The sequence below is a fragment of the Manis pentadactyla genome, chromosome 3 (genome assembly GCF_030020395.1).
Source record: "Manis pentadactyla isolate mManPen7 chromosome 3, mManPen7.hap1, whole genome shotgun sequence".
Classification (NCBI taxonomy): Eukaryota; Metazoa; Chordata; class Mammalia; order Pholidota; family Manidae; genus Manis; species Manis pentadactyla.
The window spans coordinates 156,541,389-156,563,610 of NC_080021.1; the positions used below are offsets into that span (position 1 = coordinate 156,541,389).

Consider the following 22,222-nt stretch of genomic DNA (forward strand, 5'->3'; position numbering starts at 1 on the left):
GTCTGTCTTTGGAGAGAAGGATATAGAGTGTTGCTAAGTAAGTGAGAGCAGAGAAGGTCTACAGGACTCTGAGAACCAAGCAGTAATATATATCCATCCTTCTGGCATGACTTTTGCATATTTATTCTTGGTAGCAAGGGTTCCAGGGGATCTTCAGAGGGTTCCTTTCGTCCTGTCACTCAGTGATTTAAAAAGAAATGGAATGGTGGGTTGCCTGGTGTAGGAAGGTATTCCAAACCTACTTCTTCCCTTACTTGTATGTATTCCCTTTGTGAAGGTGAATACTATTTCTCTCTTTCCTGAAAATGCCACTACATGGAGATCCCTTTGCTAAGTGGGCTCTGCCCTGTATCTTTGTTCCTGCCATAGGATGAGGAAGAAGAGTCCAGTCGGCAAGAAACTGAAGAGAAAATACTTCTGGATCCAAACAGCGAAGAAGTTTCTGAGAAGGATGCTAAGCAGATCATTGAGTGTGTATCTACAGACGTTTCTTTTTTGCAAATGCATTTCATGAGGATTATAATTCATCGATTCATTTTCAGAAAATATTGTTTAAGGAAGAAAGCTGACTTCATACCCACCCTCCACTTGAAACGCAACTGTAGAAGGTCACCCCTGAGCTCCCTGCCCCCAGGCTGCTCACCTCCCTTCCGTCCACCTGAGTCCCCACCTCCATCTCGGGCTCCCTCCTGGGCGCTGTCCTGTTGTTTGCACTACTGTTCAGGGTTGAACTGACCAAATGTGTTCTCTCCCTGGCTGCTTTGCCACCTTTTCTACACCGTTACTGGCACCCGCAGTACCCAGACATTAAAATGAGAAAGGCCGTTCACTCTCTGCCCTCGTTGCCGTAACCATTCAGCCACCAGCTTCCCAAACCCCCGGACACCCTCGGAACCTCTCCTCTTTTCCTATTCTCAGTGCCCAGCTCCCTTCTGCAACCCATCCATCCTGTCTGTGGACAGCTTTTTGCTTGTATAGATGTAATATTAAAGGAAAATTGTTGGGAAATTATAATCAAAATAGGACATTTTAAAGTGATGAGATTAAAGAAAATAAACCAGAAGTAGACCTTCTAATATTTTCTCCTTTTATTCCAGGGCTGTACACCCCATTTTAGGGAAATTTGTTTTATTGATCTGCCCCTCCTCCTTCACTGAGGGTTTAAGAACCCTTCAGTGGCTCCTCACTGACTGTAGAATAAAACACTAGCTCATTAACAAGGCATAGGAAATGCAAGTGCTGTCTCTTTAGTGTCGTGTTTGGCCCTCTCCCACCTGCCCTCCACACCTTTGGCAATGTTCTTGAATATGATCTGTTTTTGCATCCTAAGCACCCAGGACATGTTCACTGGCCACGTGTTAGTCTGCAGGCACACAGGTGCATGCTCATAGCATTCATTGGAGGTCAAGCAGACCTGTGTCCAGATCCCAAATCTACTACCTTTTATGTGACCCTGGGAAATTAACTAACCTCTCTGAGCCTGAAGTTCTCCACATACATACAGTGGGGATGATACAATGTTTACCTTGCTTATTTTTTGTAAGGATTACAGATATGTGTATCTTAACTGCAAGGCATGAAGTAGGTAATAAATAAGCCATAATTATTGCAGCTGTTTTGAGCACTCCATGTACCGAATGATCTGTGCACGATTCTCTACTTTCTCTATCTCAGGACAGCTAAGCAAGACGTGGATGATGAATACAGCATGCAGTACAGTGCCAGAGGCTCCCAGTCCTACTACACAGTGGCTCATGCCATCTCTGAGAGGGTGGAGAAGCAGTCTGCCCTTCTCATTAATGGAACCCTGAAGCATTATCAGGTATTTGGCGTGGTTTGTGTTTTCTTGGCAAAGCCACAATCTTTAACTTAAGTTTGATTGGAGTATGTCTTGTGTATGCTGACTGTTAAAGGGGTTTGATGATGGTTGACACAAGGTGTTGGGCTCACATTGCTTACGATGTGGTGATTCTCTCCCTTGTGCCTATAATGCTTGCTGTAGGGTACTTTGATTTTGCCATCTGTACCAGGGCATACCCATTTTCTCTTCCATTGTGCTCAAAGAAATACCAGCCTAACATTTGGAACAGTTTTATTGTGGATCTCTTCAAAATGGAAAACCTTGCCACATTCTGTGAGTGTAGGGAACATCTGAGCCTCATCTGGAAGTGAAGCAAGTATTTCTTTAAAAATTTAAGTAGAGTCTGTAGTTTAATGCTGTTGATCCAGCCACCTAGGAATTGCTATCCACTGCATTTATGGGGTTTTCTTTTTAAGGCACAGTAAAGAGGTGAGCATCATGCTTTGAAGAAAACCAAGCTGTAAACATAACAGATGCTTCATTTGACTTGTCTGGAATGAGATCAGCTCCTCTTCTACTGGCTACCACTTTATATTCCCCAAAGTATGTTCCATTTGTGCCATGAGATGTACCTCAAAAAGAAAAAGAATAATAGGTTCTGAGTTCAAATAAATATGGGAAATGCCATCAGCTATAATGCAGATTACCATATAATTTACTATTCCAAGTTTGGATGCTTATGAGAATGAAAGGGGCCCTTGTTGTTGATGATAGGCATAACCTAGGACTGTTTTGAGCCAACCAGACATGGGCACCCTGGCAATGACCCCTCTTGGTGGTCCATGATGTGCAACAGCCACATTCATGACTCTGCAAAAATGAATGTGTAATCCGAAGTTGCTTATCAACATCCTGCAGTGAAATGACTAACTTAATTAATATTTCCCAAATTTCTTTGACCACTCATTTTTATTTTCACGTTATCACCTATTAACATCCTGTAAACTTAGCATCTTTTGGAATGTACTTAAGGAGGCATATGTGTTACGCCAACAGTTCTCAAACTTTCTGGACTCAGCTCACCTAAACTCTTAAAGCTCGGCACCATATCTGCAGCCGTCCATGGATGGGAGTGAGGGCTCCAGTGACTGCTAGTATGGTACCGCCTTGGCTAGTGTTTGTTACAATGCCTGCAGCTTAGACCCACAACTGCTTTTGCATCATCAGTGCAAATACCAAACAGTATGGGAGGCACGTAATGCCTTAGTGTTAGTCTGAAAATCGTTTTGACCTTGTGGATCTCCCTAAAAGGTCCCCCTCAGGAGCCCTTGGAGCACACTTAGAACTACTGTTCTGGCTATAGTCAGGTCACATTTTCTCCAAAGACCATGCTACTTCCGTATTTTAAGTTGTTTTCATCTTCTGTGACCTGCCTGCCCTACATGTTGACTTGGGATTTGTGCCAGTAAACTCTTGCATGTCTGTCTATAGAAGGTGCATTCTTTCTTTGGATTGCTCTAAAGTGGCTTTTAATGCCACATGGCTTTCCTCCTGCAAGCCACCATCTATTTAAGCACTCTTCATCCCTAGCTGTTCAAACCCATCTTCCCCTACTTCCTTCTGCATGTGGATTACATGTCGCTCTTCCTCTGCTGGGCTGCTGTGAATTTCCTGGGCATGCCTTGCTCTGTCCCGCTCGGGGCTTTTGTTTCATGAAGTCCTTCTTCCTGGATTCTGACCACCCATGTCTGCCTGATAACATCCTTTCCATTTCTCACAAACCGGTTCAGACTGTGGCTCAAAGCCTTCCTGGATCACTCTGTCCATGCATCAACTTCTATCATCTTATTCCTTGACATGTTTTTCTGCCATTGATAGTTATTTAGCCTTGACATAGCTGAGGCCTTCCCGCTGCTTCTTGGGGAGCCACATAAGCTTGATTCAATACCCAACCCCTCCAGCTCCATGGTCTAGGAAGGTCCAAATCACTTCCCATGATTTTTGTGAATTTCTAGCCTCCTCTGCTGCCAGTTTCTGCTTCTGTTTTATCTGGAATTAACACAGATGCAAAATTCAGCCCCTTTGCCAATTCTTATTAAAGAAAAATCGACTGCTGTTGAGTGTCCACTTGTTGCTGGCATTTGTTGACTTTCCTAAAGGTCTGGTGGTCTCGGGGTTATGTCCCCAGCATGCAGCTCCTCCTGCCTGCCACTGGTTTCTAGTCGCTTCCCCTCTTGCCCTCCCCATCTTTTGCCCATTCCTTCAGAGGCTCTTCCTGTTTCTTTGATCTCTTGGTGTAACTGTCACTCTGCAGAAACCTATATAATGCTTTTTTGGAGTCTTGTGGTACAAAGTTCCCCAAGTGGCTTATGAAAATATTTCTTCCAACCATGGCAGTGCTCTTCCTAAGAAAACCTCGGCTCAGTACAATTTTATATGTATGACATTGGCACTCGCAACCCCTTCTTGGTGCATATTTATATGTGGATGGCTTATTATCTTCCCTTTGACTGCAAGCTGCTCAAGGGAGGCATGCATCTTCCACACTTAGGAATCCATCTGCTGTAGCTCCTTCCATGCTCCTTTACACAGAGTCATCTTTCAATAAATATTTAAAGTAAATGAATCACTCAGTTTGTTCTTATATAAAATGAATTAAAATTAGCATTTCCCTAAGTAAAACTTCATTAGCAAGCTAAATGGACTTAGCAAATAAATATAATTGATCCTACCTATATAATATAGATATATAATTGATACTGCTATCTAAACCAGCATCTGTCATGTGGTGGTGAAGGATTGGTGGTAGGGAGAGGGAAGTGGAACAGTTTTGTATTTTCATGCAACCTTTCTTGTGCTTGACGTGGGAAATCCAAAGCTGCATCTCTGGTGCAATGCTTTTATACCTGGAAAATGTGAACATGTTTCCTGGCAGAGGGCCTCCCATGCGTGGCCTTTGGGGAACGCCCACGGTGCAGAGTTTCCATGCGATGCCTGGACGCGCTCTCTCTGCCAGGAAATGTACTCCTGTGGGCCCAGCAGTGGATCCCTGGCTCCCTGGTCACCCCCGATTCCTCACTGAGGGGACCCCACCCTGAGGGAGAGGTTTTTCATTCCCAGGAAGGCTGTTTGTAATGATCCGTGATCTGCGTGCCAAACCTGCCTTCTGGTTTGTTTGCCTTTAATCCTCACATTGGCTTTTTGTTCTTGGAGTGGTTGGAATGGAGTTTAGTTGGAGTTTTCTTCATTTGTAATAATTCTAGAATGTCATATACTGTGAAATGCTAAGTAGGGATGAGCAGCAAAGCTGCTTAGACTCCCAGCAGTATGCTCCAGCCCGTCATCGCTAAATCTGATTAACACTCAGCACCCGCCAAGCAGCAGGGATGATTACAGGCTCATATTTTAAATTCTTTTTGTGTTGGTGCTTCCCCCACTTTCCTACTGTGGGAGATCCAACATATAGCACTAAGGAGTTCGGAAGTCGCAGCCTCACTTGAGCTGTATTAGTATTAATTACCTGTGCAGATCGTGGGTAATTGAAGCAATTACTCTTCATTTCAGCTCCAGGGCTTGGAATGGATGGTTTCCCTGTATAATAACAATTTGAACGGAATCTTAGCTGATGAAATGGGGCTAGGAAAGACCATACAGACCATCGCACTCATCACTTACCTGATGGAGCACAAAAGACTCAATGGCCCCTATCTCATCATTGTTCCCCTTTCGTAAGTAAAGCCATTTGTTCCCCTGTTATCTTTCTGTATGTTGTGGATTGCCCTCTTAGTAACTTGTCCTTGTTTTTCATTTACGGGAGAGTGTTAGCATATAGTGGGATTGCCAGGAGCCTGTAATCTGGATTTAGATTTTCCTCTCCCACCACTCCCCAACCCTACCCCCAGCCTCTGATTGGCTATGGTGAGCAAGGGAAGCCAGGATTTGATCAGATGTGAGCCTTGCTGTCTGCGCAGCCTGCATGCACACACAGTGGGCTTATTCGTCATCATTCCTTAAACTGACCTAGGAAGCAGAAAGGTTTTGGTATTTTTTGGTAAAGATGCCTTTGATCTTTTTCTTTCTTCCATTTCTAAAAGTTTGTATTCATATATTCAAAAACTATATATCCTTAAGTCTTCCTTTATTGTATCTTTTAAAGCAGAATCCAGATCACAGTCTAAACTATGGGTATGCATCAAACTGCCCTCAGTATGTGCAATTTAACTTCACTGATTTTGATCCTTTGTAAGGACAGGTCTCTGCTGTTCTCCATTAAATTCCCAGTGCCTCACCCACTGTGAGGTTCTTTGTGTGTCTTCTGTGGACATTTCTGAGGAGGAATACCTGTTCAAAACCACCCTCCTTGGTATATAGTGTCTTGGCTGTGGATGTTAGGTTGCAGTTTTATTTACTGAGATCTTTTGATAGGTCTCAGTGCTAATGGAACCTTAGACCTTGAGAAAAAAATACGGATTCTGTTTTAGGATTTTCCTTCAAATTTTGTTTAAAGGAGAATTATGTGTAGACCTTTGTAATCTGTATGTGAATCCATAGTATTTAGACACCCTTTGTATGTTATCTGCACTTTGAATGTATATATATTTTGCTTTTTATCTGTGTTTTATGTGTTCTGTCTCATATATTAGGTGATGTTTTCAGAAATTTTTTTTAAAGGCATTCAGTATTTCTTCCCCTGCTCCTGCTTGACAGATTTATTTAATATTTTCATGTGCTTTTGTAATTTCTTTTTCCTGACTCAACTTTTCTGTGAACTAAATGGCTGTTTCTAAAGAGTCCCCAAATCACTCTGGCAATTGCTGTTTCCAGTATTAAAATTAAGTGTTTTTGCCCTCTGTGTGTACGCATTCTTTACTTTCTTCTTACGAGATTCCTTATGAACCCACAAACTTGTCTTGCTTTGCAGCAGCTTATTTCTAACTGTCCTCTTATTTCCACACCTTTAATATAAGTATGTAGCTCAGATATTTTATATTCTCTAGCCCCTTTCAAGATGAGGCCTGAAAATGAGTAAGAACCTATTTTTAACCACTGATTTATAAACAAATGTCTTTTTTCCTGTATGTTTTCTTTTTTATTCTATAGGACTCTATCTAACTGGACATATGAGTTTGACAAATGGGCTCCTTCTGTGGTGAAAATCTCTTACAAGGTTTGGAATGCTGTATTTATATATAAATGTGGAAAAGCAAAAAATAGACCCCACTTTGTTCACCCCATATGCACATCTGTGAACTGTATTTGGTTGTAAAGTTTTGTCATGTACATCATGTACTAAACAGTGAGAGTTAATCATCCCAAGAAGATGACTGTAATAAACCATAATTACTTTCAGATAGTGAAATGCAGAAGAAAATTGTTAATTATCATATTGCACGGTTTCTGATGAGAATAATACAAATGACAAATACCGCATATTCTGCATGCTGCTGCCTGACTCTCTGTCGGCTGCTGCCATGCTCAGGTTTCCTATAAAGTTGGGCAATTACCCGGGCACGGGCTGCCTGCTGTGCACTCCTGCACAAGTGGAGCCTTTCAGCAGAGCAGCGGGCTCTGTGCTGCCTCGAGGTCACCATCATTTCCTTTTCTCCCTTTCCCCTCCTTTAGTTTTCAGTGGGGGAGCCTCTCTGTAGGGTTTGAAAAGTGTCCAGATGTGTGCAATTTTGCCAAACACTTCATGGATAATAGATCCGTATATGATAATGCATCTGTGTGCAATCCTCAGTCACCTGTCTGGGCTCCATTAAGCCAGGAATAATGAGAAATAACACATACCTATTTCCACTGGGTGATATATATATATGTGTGTGTGTGTGTGTGTGTGTGTGTGTGTGTGTGTGTGTGTGTGTGTGTGTGTGTGTGTGTGTGTGTGTGTGTGTGTATATATATATATATATATATATATGTGGTTTTTTTTTTTCCTTTCTGTTCAGGGCACTCCTGCCATGCGTCGCTCTCTTGTCCCCCAGCTACGGAGTGGCAAATTCAATGTCCTTCTGACTACTTATGAGTACATTATAAAAGATAAGCACATTCTTGCAAAGGTATGTTTAAAAGAAATTCTTTTATCTCTAATTATCAACTGGAGTGCAACATATTCCCCAAATTACACTCACTAGTATAATTTGATCATGAGATGGCTTCTCTGTCTCTCTCTCTCTCTCTTTTTTTTTTTTCAAGGAGTCAGATATATCTTGGTCATGGGTTTTAATTTCAGGCATGCTTTTTGTAATAGTTGTTGAATGTCAAATGATTCTGGGACTCTCACCTATCCTCTCATGGTTAATGAGTTCACATCTCTTAAAAAATTCTCCAGGGATCCTTCTGCAACTCTTTCTCTCCAACAGCCCTGAATGTGTCTGTGGAAAAAATAATTGTTTTTGTTGCCCTGGGTTATTGTCAGCAGTGTTACTTCATCCCTCTTGTGCCTTTATCTCTTTAAAGATGAGTAGGCACCTCTCCATATGGCCTTCTCCATATGAACATTTATCTGAGCTGTGGCTTTTGAGCTATGCCTATTTTGGGTTTTTCCTGGTAAAATAAAGGACTGTTATTGTTCAGATTACTCTGGGCCGTTCTGCGACTGTTTAGAGCTGAGAAAGAGTTGTTCCTGTGACCTATATGTCTCCTAATTTGTATGCCCAAAGTTGTCCTTTAGCCGTAAAGTTGAAATTTTTTTCCTATTTAAATCATCTTTCCTCCAAATACATTCCTATATAATGATGGGAGCCGTTTTCCTTCATGGGGCAAATAGGAAACTTTTTTTTCCCTCTGGTAATTTCTTTTAATCCTGTGGTGTTTTGAAAGCACTATACTCTGAAACTAAGATATGGCCAAAAGCAAACAGAATCCCTATTTCTGGGGTCTGTTGTATGCCTGCATTAGACCTTTGCTCTGGGAATGGAGAGCTCCCTTCATGTCATCAGAGGAAGTAGCATAAGGGAACTGCGGTCTCCAGGGAGGTTTAATAATTGAGACAGCACTGGCGACAGTGCTGTGCTCCTGGTCCTCATGAGCAGAGATGAATTTGGCAGTGTCAGACAGGACGTGTTTCCAATATTACTGTGGGAATGTGTTTGTTCGTTTGAGATCTTTTAAAAAAATTCATATTGTGTCTCCTGCATATATATTTGTAAACTCATTGGCAATGCTTGGTATAACAAGATACATTGCTTGTATTTGTTACTGGAGAAGTGAAGCTATTGGATGGGGATCACATTTTTCCAAGTGGAAGACCTAATTAGTAGTGGAACTGTCAACAACAAAATCAAAGGCCTCTGATTCCTTGTTTATTGTTTTATAAGCTAGAGTAGGCAGGAAAGTAGATTAAGAATACTTATTTAAATATGGTTTTATTGGCTGCCCTCTTTTCATGCTATTGGTTAGTTTGGGACAGTTGATCCTGCAACTTTAATTATTCGAAAAAGTCTTTTCTTAGAGGTGGTATAGAGAAAAAAAACCCCAAACAACTCTGGTAGTTAAAGAAACTGGTAGTTAAAGAACAGTAAAAGATACTTGAACATCCCAGTCTGGCTGATGACTTTATACCTTTTCCCCCTGACTTTACTGGTGCTTATCATGAGGAAGGCAAGGACTATGCAGAAGACTGTGCTAGTCTCCCCCCTCTTTCTAGGAGCTTTGCAGCAGGATTCAGGGACATCTGAGCACCAGATGCTTTTCTTGGCCATTGCTACTGTTTTTGTAGGGAATGAATAGGCTTTGTGGAACATTCCTCATTGTTCTGACTTAAAGAAACTGAGAACAATGACCTTGAAGAGGGCTGAAGGTAAGAGGGAGGATGGGGACTGTGTATAAGCTTAGGAAGGAAGACCATGTCATAGGCCACTCTTTGCTTTTGAAGTAATAGTCATGCTGGGGGAGTATGCTGTATTTAATTCTGAAGTTTTGGCCAAAATAGAGGAATGCTATTTTAGCACTGCCTTGTCTACCAGTGAGTATATCCTTTCCTTTTCGCTATCTTAAAACAGGAGTTCTAGACCTGGCAGGTTAAGGTATATATGACTGAGAGTCCAGGATGTCAGATCTTCTAGTTTTTTTTGTTTTTTGTTTTTGTTTTTCAGAAAGCTGGGTGTCCAGATTTTTATGTGCAATATTCTAACTTTTAAATGTTAGCAACTAGTTGAAATTAAAAAAAAAAATACTGAGCTGAGTCAAGCCCATAGAGGTAGTAGTAGTCAGCCAATGTAGTGGTGAAGAAGGTGTGAAGCCAGAGCGGCTCAGTGGTAGGTACCTGCTGACGCCATCTGGGAAAATCATTCATTAACTTCTGCTTCAAGTGGGGAGCTCTGGTCTCCACCTACCATGAGCAGAGGTAGCGTGGCCGCTCAGTGTGGGATAGCTGCTGTGAGATAGCATGAGGAGGAGGGGTATTGGGTGGGAGACACAGGAGCTAGTCCTGGCCCGACCGTTTCATTCTGGGCCCAGATCTTCTTGTTTGTGAAAGAGTGGTTTGAAATCTTTTGGCCCATAAGAAGCATTTTTGTGTTAGCATTCCATTACTTCATGGTGTAGTACATGATCTTTTAGGTATGAAAAATAGACTGCTTGTTGAGATTCTTTTATCCTAAGGAGAGCTACACCACATCATGCAACAAGTATGGACTCTTTGGTTTCCCATAGCAGTCTGTGCCTGTTGGAAGGCGAATTTGTCCCTGGCTCACCACACATTGGTCTTTCCTCTTGTGTTACAGATTCGGTGGAAATACATGATAGTGGATGAAGGCCACCGAATGAAGAATCACCACTGCAAGCTGACTCAGGTCCTGAACACTCACTATGTGGCCCCCAGAAGGATCCTCTTGACCGGGACCCCACTGCAGAATAAGCTTCCGGAACTCTGGGCCTTGCTCAACTTCCTCCTACCCACAATTTTTAAGAGCTGCAGCACCTTTGAGCAGTGGTTTAATGCTCCATTTGCCATGACTGGAGAAAGGGTACTGGTCTAACATTTGTCTTTTCCACTGCATGGCAATGAAATGAAATCAAAGAACCCAGAGCTGAGAGAACATTAAAGCCACAGAAAACCCATGAGGTGGTTGACAATGGCACTTACTTTATGAAGCTCATAAGTGGGTAGTTAGGTTCTTATTCCAGGGTGAGTTTCCAGTGGCAAGAAAATGGATCTAATGACTAGGTCTAGGATCTATGATCCGGGTGGTTCTAGGATCTAGGCCATCTTAAACCTTTGTCTTTTGCCAGCATGTTAACCAGCCCATCAGAGAATATTCCTGATGGGTGGAATATTTAACTGCTATGGGAGGATGAACATAGACATGGGTTTCCCTTTAAACTGGTTCTCATAAAGAGTCTGTATGTAAAACTGAACTAGTTTACACTGATTTTCTGTACACAATTTTTTAGACTTTAGCGTGAGCTTCATTTTGTATGCACATAAATACTCCTTAAATCCCACAGTAGCTATTTTCAAATTTTTTACTAGTCATTCCACTATCTATCTTAGAGCCCATTTATGAAGAAAGATATGAGCCATTGCAAGAAAAGAAGCAGGTACCTGTCCTTTGATTAGTGGTGTCCTAACTCTAGGAATGAAAAGTGACTTAGAATGCTTTAGGCATATTTATGTTGGAACTATTTGGCCCTTTAATTTTGAGGGACATTATAGGTACATTTGCCTTTCATCAGTAATTAATTGGCTTACCCATTTATAGGAAGTACTGTGAGCTAACTGTGCTCCCTGGAGGGTGATAGAGAAGGGTGAAAGAGAAAGCAGAGGATTTAGGAATATGACTGAACTTCAACAAGATCCGGGGAGAAATATGGAAGAGTAAGGTAGAAACCCTCCAATGTAAACTGGATCTCGTCTTGTTCTTCTTGTCACATCCAAGCCTCGTTCCCTTGGTTGTTTCTGTACCTGAGACAACCAAAGTGAAGAGCATAATGAAATGCTTCAACTTTAAGAAAAACACATCAACTACTGCCTCTTCCTATCTCCGTTTTCGGTCAGCCTTTTTTGCAGTCATAGCCCATAACTTGTGAACTGTTAACACTACTGATTCAAAACTGGTGACTCTAGGCCCTTTTCCACAGGCTCAAGAGTGAAGACAAAGACACCCATTTAGAGGCTGTTTTATTACCACATGGTAGGCAGGCGGGATGAGAATTCCGAGGTGTACTTGATGGGTATAAACCTGGCCTTAGTGCAGATAAAATATCAAACATAACATTGCAATGAATAAACATACCATAAAGTGTTATTACATGAAACACCCTTTTAAAAAGATGAATCATACTCACCTACAGTTTCTTGTAGGTGGACTTAAATGAAGAAGAAACTATATTGATCATCAGGCGTCTACATAAGGTGTTGAGACCATTTTTACTGAGGAGACTGAAGAAAGAAGTTGAATCCCAGCTTCCAGAAAAAGTATGTTGCAAACTCACATTGTGGTTTCTTCATCTGCAGATATATTTGAAGTACCTGCACCTGAAATCGTGTTTCCAAAACAGCAGGCTTATATTTTAGTGACAGGTATTCACAAACATTTTAAAGTACTTTTTTGCTTGATAGAAAGAAGCCAGAGGATTTAATGTAGAAAGAGACAGGAAATTTTAGCATTTTCAGCTTGGTTTCCAAAAGCTTTGGAGGTAGATTTTATAAAATTTCCCAATTCATTGAGTACCATTATATTGTAACTTTAACTTATATTAAATTAACATTACATTAATTAACATGATATTTTAACTACAGATTTTTTTTTAAGTTAGTCACCTTGTTGCGCCACTCTTGCAGGTACTACAGAGTTATTCTGCTTGTGACCCAAAAAAGGATATGAATTTGGGACTTGTACCATCTTCGAAGAGTCTAGTGAACACTTGCCAGCTTTCCTGAAAATTTCTTTAATATTTGATGCTTGTGATGGCACCATTCTGATACTAAATGAAAAATATCAAGTTCCTGCAAATTATAGACAGATAATCTAATTATTCTTAGACTTAGTTTTTGTCCTGCACCATTAAAAATCAAGTCCCTGTGAACATTTTAAGTGAATATCTTTCAGATTGCTGCCTTGAGTTACTTCCTAGTATATTGTTATTGGGACCCTGCAAGTTACAGAGATGGACTGTCACCAAGGTTTTAATTTGTCCCATACTTCTTTTTGTTTCCTTAGGAGAAGTATAAAATGAAAGGTAGTTAATAGAAGTTCTTCATTTATTCATCCATAAAACTTCTCAATCTTTTTTACTTATTTCTGTAAGTAATAAGACTGGCTAATACAGATAGATTTTAAAAACACATTCATTACAAGTTGAAAGCATGCTGTCTTTTCAGAAAGTCCATTGTATAAATACCTAAACTTCTGCAGCATAAGGATTATGAGGTGATTGGTTATATCACAAAGGAATTCTTTGCTTTACTGTAATATGTATTTCACTGTTTTTCCATAAGAGAGTTTCCTGAGTACTAATAAACTTTAAAAAATGAAGATTTGGTTTTCAAGAGCATAATCTCTTGTACTCTTATGCCCAGAGTAATATATTAATGTGGTATGTTATATACCCTGTATGTGATATAATATCTGTGGATAAGCTACCTTTTCCTGGGGCAGCTTGGTGGAGTGGGAATCATGGGCTCTGTCCCGCAGAGTAGCCAGGGGTCCCTGCTGCATTCTGTGTCTTGCTAACTGTGTGAATTCAGTCAGTTACCCTGGTGGGTCTCAGTGTTCCCATCAGTGAGCTGGGAAATAAACGATACCTGCTTCATAGATTATTGAGAGGACTAAATTGATGTTAGTACCCACAATACTGTGTCTGATGCGTGCTAAGCACTCAGCTAGTGATAGCTTGCTTCTGCATAGTCCTTATTTTATCCTTGTGCTGCTGTTTCTCCTATGAGTTCTAGTTCTTCTTTCCTGTTCACATCAAGTTCCTTCTCTTCTCTCAGCCCTATGCTTTTTGTGGCCCTCATCCATCTCTGTCCCCATTAACCTTTCAAGGTAATAGGGAAACTAATCATTTTGCATGTGTAGGTAGCTGGCAGGAATGTGGTTGGGCCAGGATTCATTCTTTACTTTCCGTATGCCTTGTTGGGACTTTTCACCTGGGGAAAATTGGCCATTTAAGTGCCATCCTGGGGGTAGGGAGTTTTCTTGTGCCACCATCTGCTGACAGCCACAAATGATGTGTGTGTCTTTCTCAGCCTACGTAAAGAATCTAGAAAGGAATTATAGCTGACAGCAGGAAAAGGCTCAGTATTCCATAGCAATAATTCTCAAACGAGTTCGTGAAAAAGAATCACTTAGGTGTTTTTTTAATTTCATTTTTTAGATGACATATATAAAATCCACTTTTTCTGAGTTTTGACAAATTCATAGTTATGTTAACCACAGTCAAAATCAGAACAATTCTATTTCCTTGTCCTTCCCCCCACCAAGTTTCCTGGTGCTCCCACTTTTTAGTCAAACACTATCTCTGTCTAGCCTCATGCAACCACTGATCCATTCTCCATCCCTATAGCTTTGCCTTTTCCACAGTGTCACGTGAATGGACTCAGACAATATGGCTCATCAGAACTTTTGCACCTTGTTTCTTTCGCTCAGAGTGATGTATTTGGATTCATCCACGTTGTTGCATGTATGAATAGTTGGTTCATGTTTATTGATGTACAGTATTTTATTATATGGATGCACCCTAGTTTGCGTATCCATTTAGATGAGGGACATCATCAAAAAATTTTTTGATGATTATGGACAAATTTGCTATTAACCTTGTGTACAGGTTTTCATGTGAACATAGGTTTTCATGGCACTTGAGTAAATATCTGGAAGTAGGATCGCTTGGTCATAGGGTGAATGTATGCCTAACTTCGTAAGAAGTTTCCAAATTATTTTCCAAACCTCCTGAATCATTTTATAGTCTCACTACCAATGTCTGAGCATTCCCTCCCTCCACATCCTCATCAGTACTTATTGAGGATTGTCAGTTTTTAATATTTTTAGCCATTTCAATAAGTGTGTACTGGTGTCTCATAACTTCAATTTGTATTTCTCTAATGTGTTGGACATCTTTTCATACACTTATTTGGCATTCATATGTCTTCTTTGATGAAGTGGTACTCAAGACTTTTGTCTGTTTTTTTTTTATTGGGTCGTTTCTTATGGTTGAGTTTTAAGATAGAAAAACTATTAAAAATGTAGAATACCAGCCCTGAGCCCTAGGAGTTCTGTTTAGGATAGCTGGAGTGACCTCAGGAATCTATGTTCCTCACTTGAAACTAGAGCAGGCATATAAGGGCTAAGGTTTGATAAGTACCACTGTACTTCATAGAAAAATTAGTTTCAATGAATGAGTAGATAACAAAAATTAGTTTTAATCAATTAAATAATAATTTAATGAGTCTAATGAAACACCTAATGAGTGAGGGAATGTACCATCCCCCCAGACCCTCCTCCCCACCAAGCTTCTGGCATAAAGCCCATTACTGATACACAGAAAACCATGATAATTCATAGTAAAAGGATTATATGAAACCTAATCTAAACTAAACAAAAATTGATTTTTTGATTTAACTCCCATTTGAGTTGTCTGTGTTGACTCTCCCCTTTGTTAATTCATATAATCAAGAATGAGCTATATTTGCAATTGCTTGTATATATATAAAACAATGTCTGAATATGCTAAAATATGTATACAATGTCTGAGGTTAACTCAAGGTCGACTTATGGAAAATAGATCCTGATTTTGATACAATCTGTATAAAACAACAGAAACTTTGTTCAGATGGCCAACTTGTATATTCATTCATAAAAACTTGGAATACTTGATATAATAATCATTACTTCCTCTCTAGTGACAGAACCTGGCACCTTCCAAAATTTAGTCTTATTATTTAGAAATCTCAATTCATAAAGTGGTAATAGATCACACACATAGTCACACAGTTGTCTAGATTAATTATACCAATAATACATCCTTTTGGAGGAGAAATTAGAATAGTGATGGATAGTGCTCAGGCAGAAACTATGAATAAAGCTCTGTTACTTCTACTGGGTTATATGGGAGGAGACTGGGCCAATATAATCACCTGCTTTGGGTCCTCGTAGGGACCAGTTTGATCACTTACTAATATAAGAACTCTTAGGAGATAATTATCATGTACTTGAGGTTGGCACCTCAGTTTGACATGTAATTGAACAAAAATGGCCCCAGTGGTGCTCACAAGCCTGTTGGAGGGGATCATCCCTATCAGAGTCACAGACTTCACTTGGTACAGCACCAGCCCATTCTGAGGGACTTTGACCTTCATGCTCTCATCAGGTGCCCTCCCATCTCTCAGGCGTGAACTCAGACCCAGCAGAGTTTCAGGTTATTATGGAACCTTCTCCCACACCATCACTGTTGCTCTGTGTGTCTACTTTAGAATTGTTCAGTCTGTCCTTTTCTTAACACATGACTCTGATTGCCTGCCCTGTACACTGTACCGCACTCCAGCCGGGGTGGAAGGTGCAGGAGCTACCCCAGAAACAGAGGCATAGTGTGTGAGGTCAGCAGACTTGGTGTGGAAACAAGGCCTACTTGCCCTGAACAATGGCACGATAATGAAAGGCAACCTTACCCGACCGACCAGGGTGAATGATCAGGGCGTTCATGCATTTGGGGCAGGGGTTTCCAGAGTATGCTCAGGTGTGTGTGCGTCTGGGGATGAGGGGGGGGGGGCTTGCTAGTAACCCATTGGGTGCAGAAAGATTTTAGGACTTCGATGTATATTAATTTGTCTCTTGAAAATAATTATACCTTATTGATATTTAATGTACAAATTGAGACTGGTACCCATGTGGCATATGCACATCAGAAAGTCAGTCATGTGCCCCGGTTAGAGCAGGAAGGGTGTTTGGGGGAGTGTGAGTGGGCGTGCCTCCACCCGGGGCCTGTGACAGTCGCTCACCCTCACTCACCTCCTGGTGCATGTACCCCCGCCTAGTGTGAGCCATTGTGGGTTTCCCTCCACCCAGGTGAAAGGACTTGGGTTGATCTGATTGTAACTAAATGAACACCCCCAGTCCTCAGAATGGACAAAGGGCTTAAAAAGATTCTACAAAGGATTGTAGGTTGAAAACAACAGGAATAATAAAAGTTTAGGTGGATAATAAAAGCAGCCTGTCTCTTTGTCCTCTTCCTAATGCGAGTTTTTAATTAGCCATATCATAGGGTAATCAGGCTGGAACTGGCCAAAAAAATTTGGTGTCTTCAAATTGGCCCCTTGAAATATGGATATAAATCAGTTGCCTTTAACATTGACCCATATCCTAGAAGTAACTTGTATGTTGAGATGTTAACATTAGCACATACATACAATTCTTAAGTAAATATGTGGGCATGTATTGGGAAGAGGTGCTCCTTGATAAGGGGATGCCATCAAAGGCTTAATAATCACTTTGAGGGAAATGGGCTTTGGCATAAGGGGTACTGGGGAATATGTTAAAAGGAGCCCTTAAGGCAGAGAAGGATTTAGAAAGGAGGCACTGGGACTAGGGACCCCATCCCCTCATCCCAACCTGGGGAAAAGGATAAAAATCAAACAAGATACCTTGAAGTTTGAGAAGGTGTGGGGAGCAAATGTAACATGAAGCTTATGACGGTGGTTCTGATCATATGTATCAGACCAGCCTCAGGTATCCCCAAACGGTGTGAGGGCAGAGGGTCTGGAGAGACTTCTCCTTCCCAGAGCACTGGTTGGGTCATCAGAACGGGCCTCCCCACTCACTTGACTATGGTGAGATGTTCGGCGTCCCTGTATGCGCAGTGTCATCATGCACACGTCGTGCTTGCCGGACTCCCTCGTCTCCAGCGCTGAGCAGTAGCTGATTAGGAAGGAAGCGGGGTAAGGGTTCTGCCCCTAGTTCTGCATTTCCCCAGTGCACGTAAAAGCAAGCATCAGCCAGGCTCTTGCATCAGGGAGGCCCAGGTGAAGGTGAACGCCAGGGCAGAACTGGGAAGCCTTGGTTCTGCAACTGCCTACAATCATCCTTAACATGGGGCTGGGAGAGTGGACTATGTCCAGTCTTAACAGCACCATTGATTACTATATCATTTTGAGCCTGTCTGTTAACCTTTCTGCTGTTCAGGTTCCTTAGCTGTAGAAAATGCAGACACTAACTGTAACCCTTTCCTACAGCACTTCTGTGGTGAAATGAGAGGAGGCACTGGAAGCACTTTGTACAGGGCCTGGACCACGGAAAAACCCTGTAACATTAGCCCTCGGTGTCGTTTTTATCTTTATACTTGTTACAGTCTGTCATTGTTTAACGTTTTTCTTCACCGTGATCAAATGTCATTGAGAATTAACAGCCCTTGAAAAAATCAAAGTACTTTAGAAATACGACATGATCTGGTATCAAAAACAGAGCCACTATTAAGTGCATCCTATTTATTAAATTTGGACTTTTTTTTTCCTTCTTGGCCAAAAATGTCATTAAAAACTAAAACAAGTTTATGGTAGGTCACTTGCTTTTCTTAACTTCTCTGCAGCAGAATTGGCCTTCCTCAAATCTGATTTGGTGCATCAAAGCGAGTGGCAAACGATTATTACTTGCAGTCCCATGTGGCCTGACAGGCTCCTTCTAAAGCAACAAATGAATGAATATTCAACTTCTTTTCATCTGTGACCTCCTTGCCCTGGCCCTCAGAGCTGAAAATAACCTGATCATTTTTAATCAGTTTATTAAACATTAGGCAGCTTGCTGATTTACTTTTAATCACATTCTGTGGATTTCTAGGCATTTATCTGATGTTTATTATGAAAATTGCACATTTGTATTCTGGGGATTTTTTTTAATAAAGAAAAACAATAATAGGAAATAATCAAGGCAGACTGTACACATTAGAAGCATGCTAAAGTATTGCAGGTGTATGGGCACAGGAATTCTCTTTAACTGTTTAAATTGGATTTTTGCAATATTCCAACTGGAAACACATACAAGGCTTAGCCTTCTTTAGACGGTCATAAAGTTGCATCCAGTTGTGAATTAATTCCTCTCCTACCCTCACTAATTAGTATCCTCTTATCACTGAACTGCAGAAATTAATGGCAGTCAACCTAAGGCTATTATAATTCTCACTTTAGGACTAGTATTGGTAGCTACATATGACCATTTAAAAGTTGTCTTACAAAGAAAATCATAGGCTACTGGTTAGTCTATGCTTTTCCTAAAACTGTTCTGTTGATATGAAAGGAGGTTATTATTGGAAAGTAGAAGAAATACTAAAAAAATACTCCATAGTGAACATCTCTGAATTTGGGCAGTTTTCAAGCCACTCTCTAACATATGTGGAACAAGTCAAGAATTTTTGGAAAACGTGACCCTGGCCTCACTTATATATAACCTTTTGAAGGTCCCTCTATACTGGTACTTTTAGCACTGATGACCACAGTCTCCATCACTATCCTGGTACACACCCCACTCCATGAATCCAAGAAGGGGTAACGGGTACCTTCTGGTTTCGAGAGTGCTACCCGCAGCCATGTCTCAGCCATCTTCTTACAACAGTAACCTTCTCTCTCCTGCTCTTACCTACTTACTGTTCTTTTCTCCCCAGGTTGAATATGTGATCAAGTGTGACATGTCTGCTCTGCAGAAGATTCTGTATCGCCATATGCAAGCCAAAGGGATCCTCCTCACAGATGGTTCTGAGAAAGATAAGAAGGTACGTTGCAGAAGATGGTGAGTCTCAGCCTGCTGGCCTGTATCTCTGCATGAATTTGACACTGAGTATTCATTTGCAGAAAGCAACCCCACTAATGATTTGTTAAAGCAAATTATAGGGTCTTGTTGGTTGTTATTGTAGCTACCAAAGGAAATCTTTTACTCTCTTACCTGCAAACTGCATTGGGGCAAGAAGAAAGAAGCATGTTCCTATCTCCAAAACAGCTCTGCTCATGTCAGTTCTTCCTAAATATAGGGTGCCATTTCAGAAGGTTTCAAAATGCAGTTTCACTCGTCAGGTATCTGCTCCATGCTTCTAGCTTCCCAGAATCCTAGGGAATAGATAGTCATGTCACAAAACCATCAACTTGACATAATTTCCTCCTACAGGATAAATTAGTCACAAGAAAGAATTTATATCTAACATACTATGTAGTAACAGGAGCTTGGGACCACAAGAGGGATAGGTTATTGAGAAGACCTACATCCCTTCCTATAGAAACCAACTTTTTAAAAGTTGGAAATACTCGATCAATCATAATTTGTTCTATTTTTACCCTCTCCACTTGTCCTTAGGGGAAAGGAGGTGCTAAAACACTTATGAACACTATCATGCAGTTGAGAAAAATCTGCAATCATCCATATATGTTCCAACACATTGAGGTAAGTCTGCATTATCTGTTTTGATCCTGATCCTGGTTGTGCTTTACTTACCAATGCTACTTAATGGGAAAAAAAACAAACAGGGTTAAAATGTGCGTGGAAGTTGAAACAACATGCTCTGATAGCTTAATGAACAGAATTAACAAACATAAATTTTCTGGTTATGGATTCTCATTGGCACCAAACACTTGAGCATCTGGAATTTTACAACCAAGAGTTTAAAGGAGTGAGAAAATTTTGTAAGCTCTGGCTCATTATGTGGGTTTGGGTAAGTACCGTGAATTGCCTTGTTATGGTAGGAGTTCTAAAATTGAAGATAATGATAAATACATCCAGCTTCCTTAGAAAGATGCAGTGAAAAATATTACGATAATGTATTTATATCTGCTGAAGAGAAAGATGTTCTTGAAATATTTTCTTTGTTGAAAAACTGTGATTTTAGTCTGTATTGGATTTGTATTTTTCCTTTCTGGCTTCTGTCACAACCATGTAAATCCAGGCTTTTATTCCAATGCCGTGGTCTCTAGAAAGCTATTTTTAGGGGCGAGGACATGTTCTGCCCCCTTCAGCACAGGTGAATAGTTTCCTGGACTGACAGAGTTTCACCACGGTAGGAGCAATTGACTTGGCGCAGGAAGGAAAAGGAGCCACGATTGTCTCCATTTTTCAATGTTGCTGCAGATGCAGATGGTCCTGGTGGCAATTACTTGCCAGCCTCATGCCCGCTTTCCACGGCACATGAGCAGGAGGCACAGGGGAGGTCACTGCAGGGCCCCAGTGTCTGCACTAGTTTATTACAAAATAAATAAATAGAAGGTTCTGGGAACTTAAACTTAAGTAATCACAATATAAAAATGGAGTTGAAATACTTTGAATATCCTCGAACTTAACGGTTCTTTTTTTCTCCCTTGGTTTTGGCAGTCACACTTGCTTGATAAGAGTGTTTATTACAGACCCTCTGCCTGTCTTGGAGTCCTGTCCCAACTGCACTGGGCACTTAGATGACCCCTGACCACTGCTGTTGCCTGCATGTCTTGGGCAGAGTATCTGTAGACTAAGAGGCCTATAGGTCTAAGTAAAATGATAGTGGCAATAGCAGTGCAAAGAAAGAAGCAGATCTCACCAAGCCACAGTCATGTAGTGGAAGGAGAACATAGTGTGCACTGAGTCTAGGTCCCAGGCCCTTTGTTAACTGACCTGGTGGGAATCACTCAGCATCTCCAAGCTTTGTGTGCTTGATGTGTCATCACATGGATTAATTACCAGCTTATAGGACTGGCAGGAAGATAAACTTAAAAAAAAAAAAGCAAGAAGCATCTTGGAAGCTGATAACATGTTAAATGGATGTAAGGTATCAATGAATTAGTGGTGCGGGTGTGTTGAGTTGGGGGGAGCCAAAAAAATATGTCTAAGGATGAAAATCATGGGGGTCATGTCAGGTTAACCTGATGTCCCATTTTTCCTAAAAACAATTTAAGATAGGCATTCTGTTATATGGAGGGAATGGAGGGGCTAGAAGCTATGAAAACTTAGTGTCAGTCTTACTTCATTGTGGTCATTGTACAAAAATTAGCCGTTGAAACATGCTAGGCCATGTCAGCAAGGGGGACAGAGGACGGCTTCTGTCTGGAGCACCCGGAAGGGCGTAGGGGGAAGGTGACTGTCAGAGGAGCTAAGTCTAAGTAACTTGCTCTCCTTTGCCTGCATATTTACATTTTAAGTAGAAGTCAGTAGAAAGACAGACCCTGATTTGCATTTTCTTTAACATAAAGAAACTTCCAGGAGCATATTCCTAGAAATGGGACACCCACAGTCATTGGCAAATGCATTACCCTTACGGATCAGAGGTGATGTGTGCATTTTGCCTTTGTCTTTATTTGGTTTTACACGACCTTTGTTCATGATCATACCAGAAGCCCAGTCTCTTGGTGGGGGCTCACTGCTGCCCCAGAGGACCTCCAACCCAGAGAAGTGGAAACAGGATTTTTTTTAAATGATACTGATACCTAATCCTATCACTGTCCACTGACCCTGTTCTTTGGTTTAGCAGTGGGGAGGGAAC

General features: G+C 41.0%; 1 protein-coding gene across 7 annotated transcripts in view; it reads left to right on the plus strand.

Moving 5' to 3' along the window:
* Positions 1-22,222, plus strand: part of SMARCA2 (SWI/SNF related, matrix associated, actin dependent regulator of chromatin, subfamily a, member 2) — a 161,746-nt gene that overhangs the window by 55,295 nt on the left and 84,229 nt on the right. For all 7 annotated transcript variants that reach the window (XM_036928446.2, XM_036928450.2, XM_036928448.2 and 4 more), the window contains exons 13-21: positions 370-470; positions 1,675-1,822; positions 5,366-5,529; positions 6,902-6,968; positions 7,750-7,860; positions 10,528-10,770; positions 12,108-12,221; positions 19,391-19,498; positions 20,074-20,160. In XM_036928446.2, the coding sequence (XP_036784341.2) occupies positions 370-470; positions 1,675-1,822; positions 5,366-5,529; positions 6,902-6,968; positions 7,750-7,860; positions 10,528-10,770; positions 12,108-12,221; positions 19,391-19,498; positions 20,074-20,160 (1,143 nt within the window). The remainder of the gene's footprint in view (positions 1-369; positions 471-1,674; positions 1,823-5,365; positions 5,530-6,901; positions 6,969-7,749; positions 7,861-10,527; positions 10,771-12,107; positions 12,222-19,390; positions 19,499-20,073; positions 20,161-22,222) is intronic.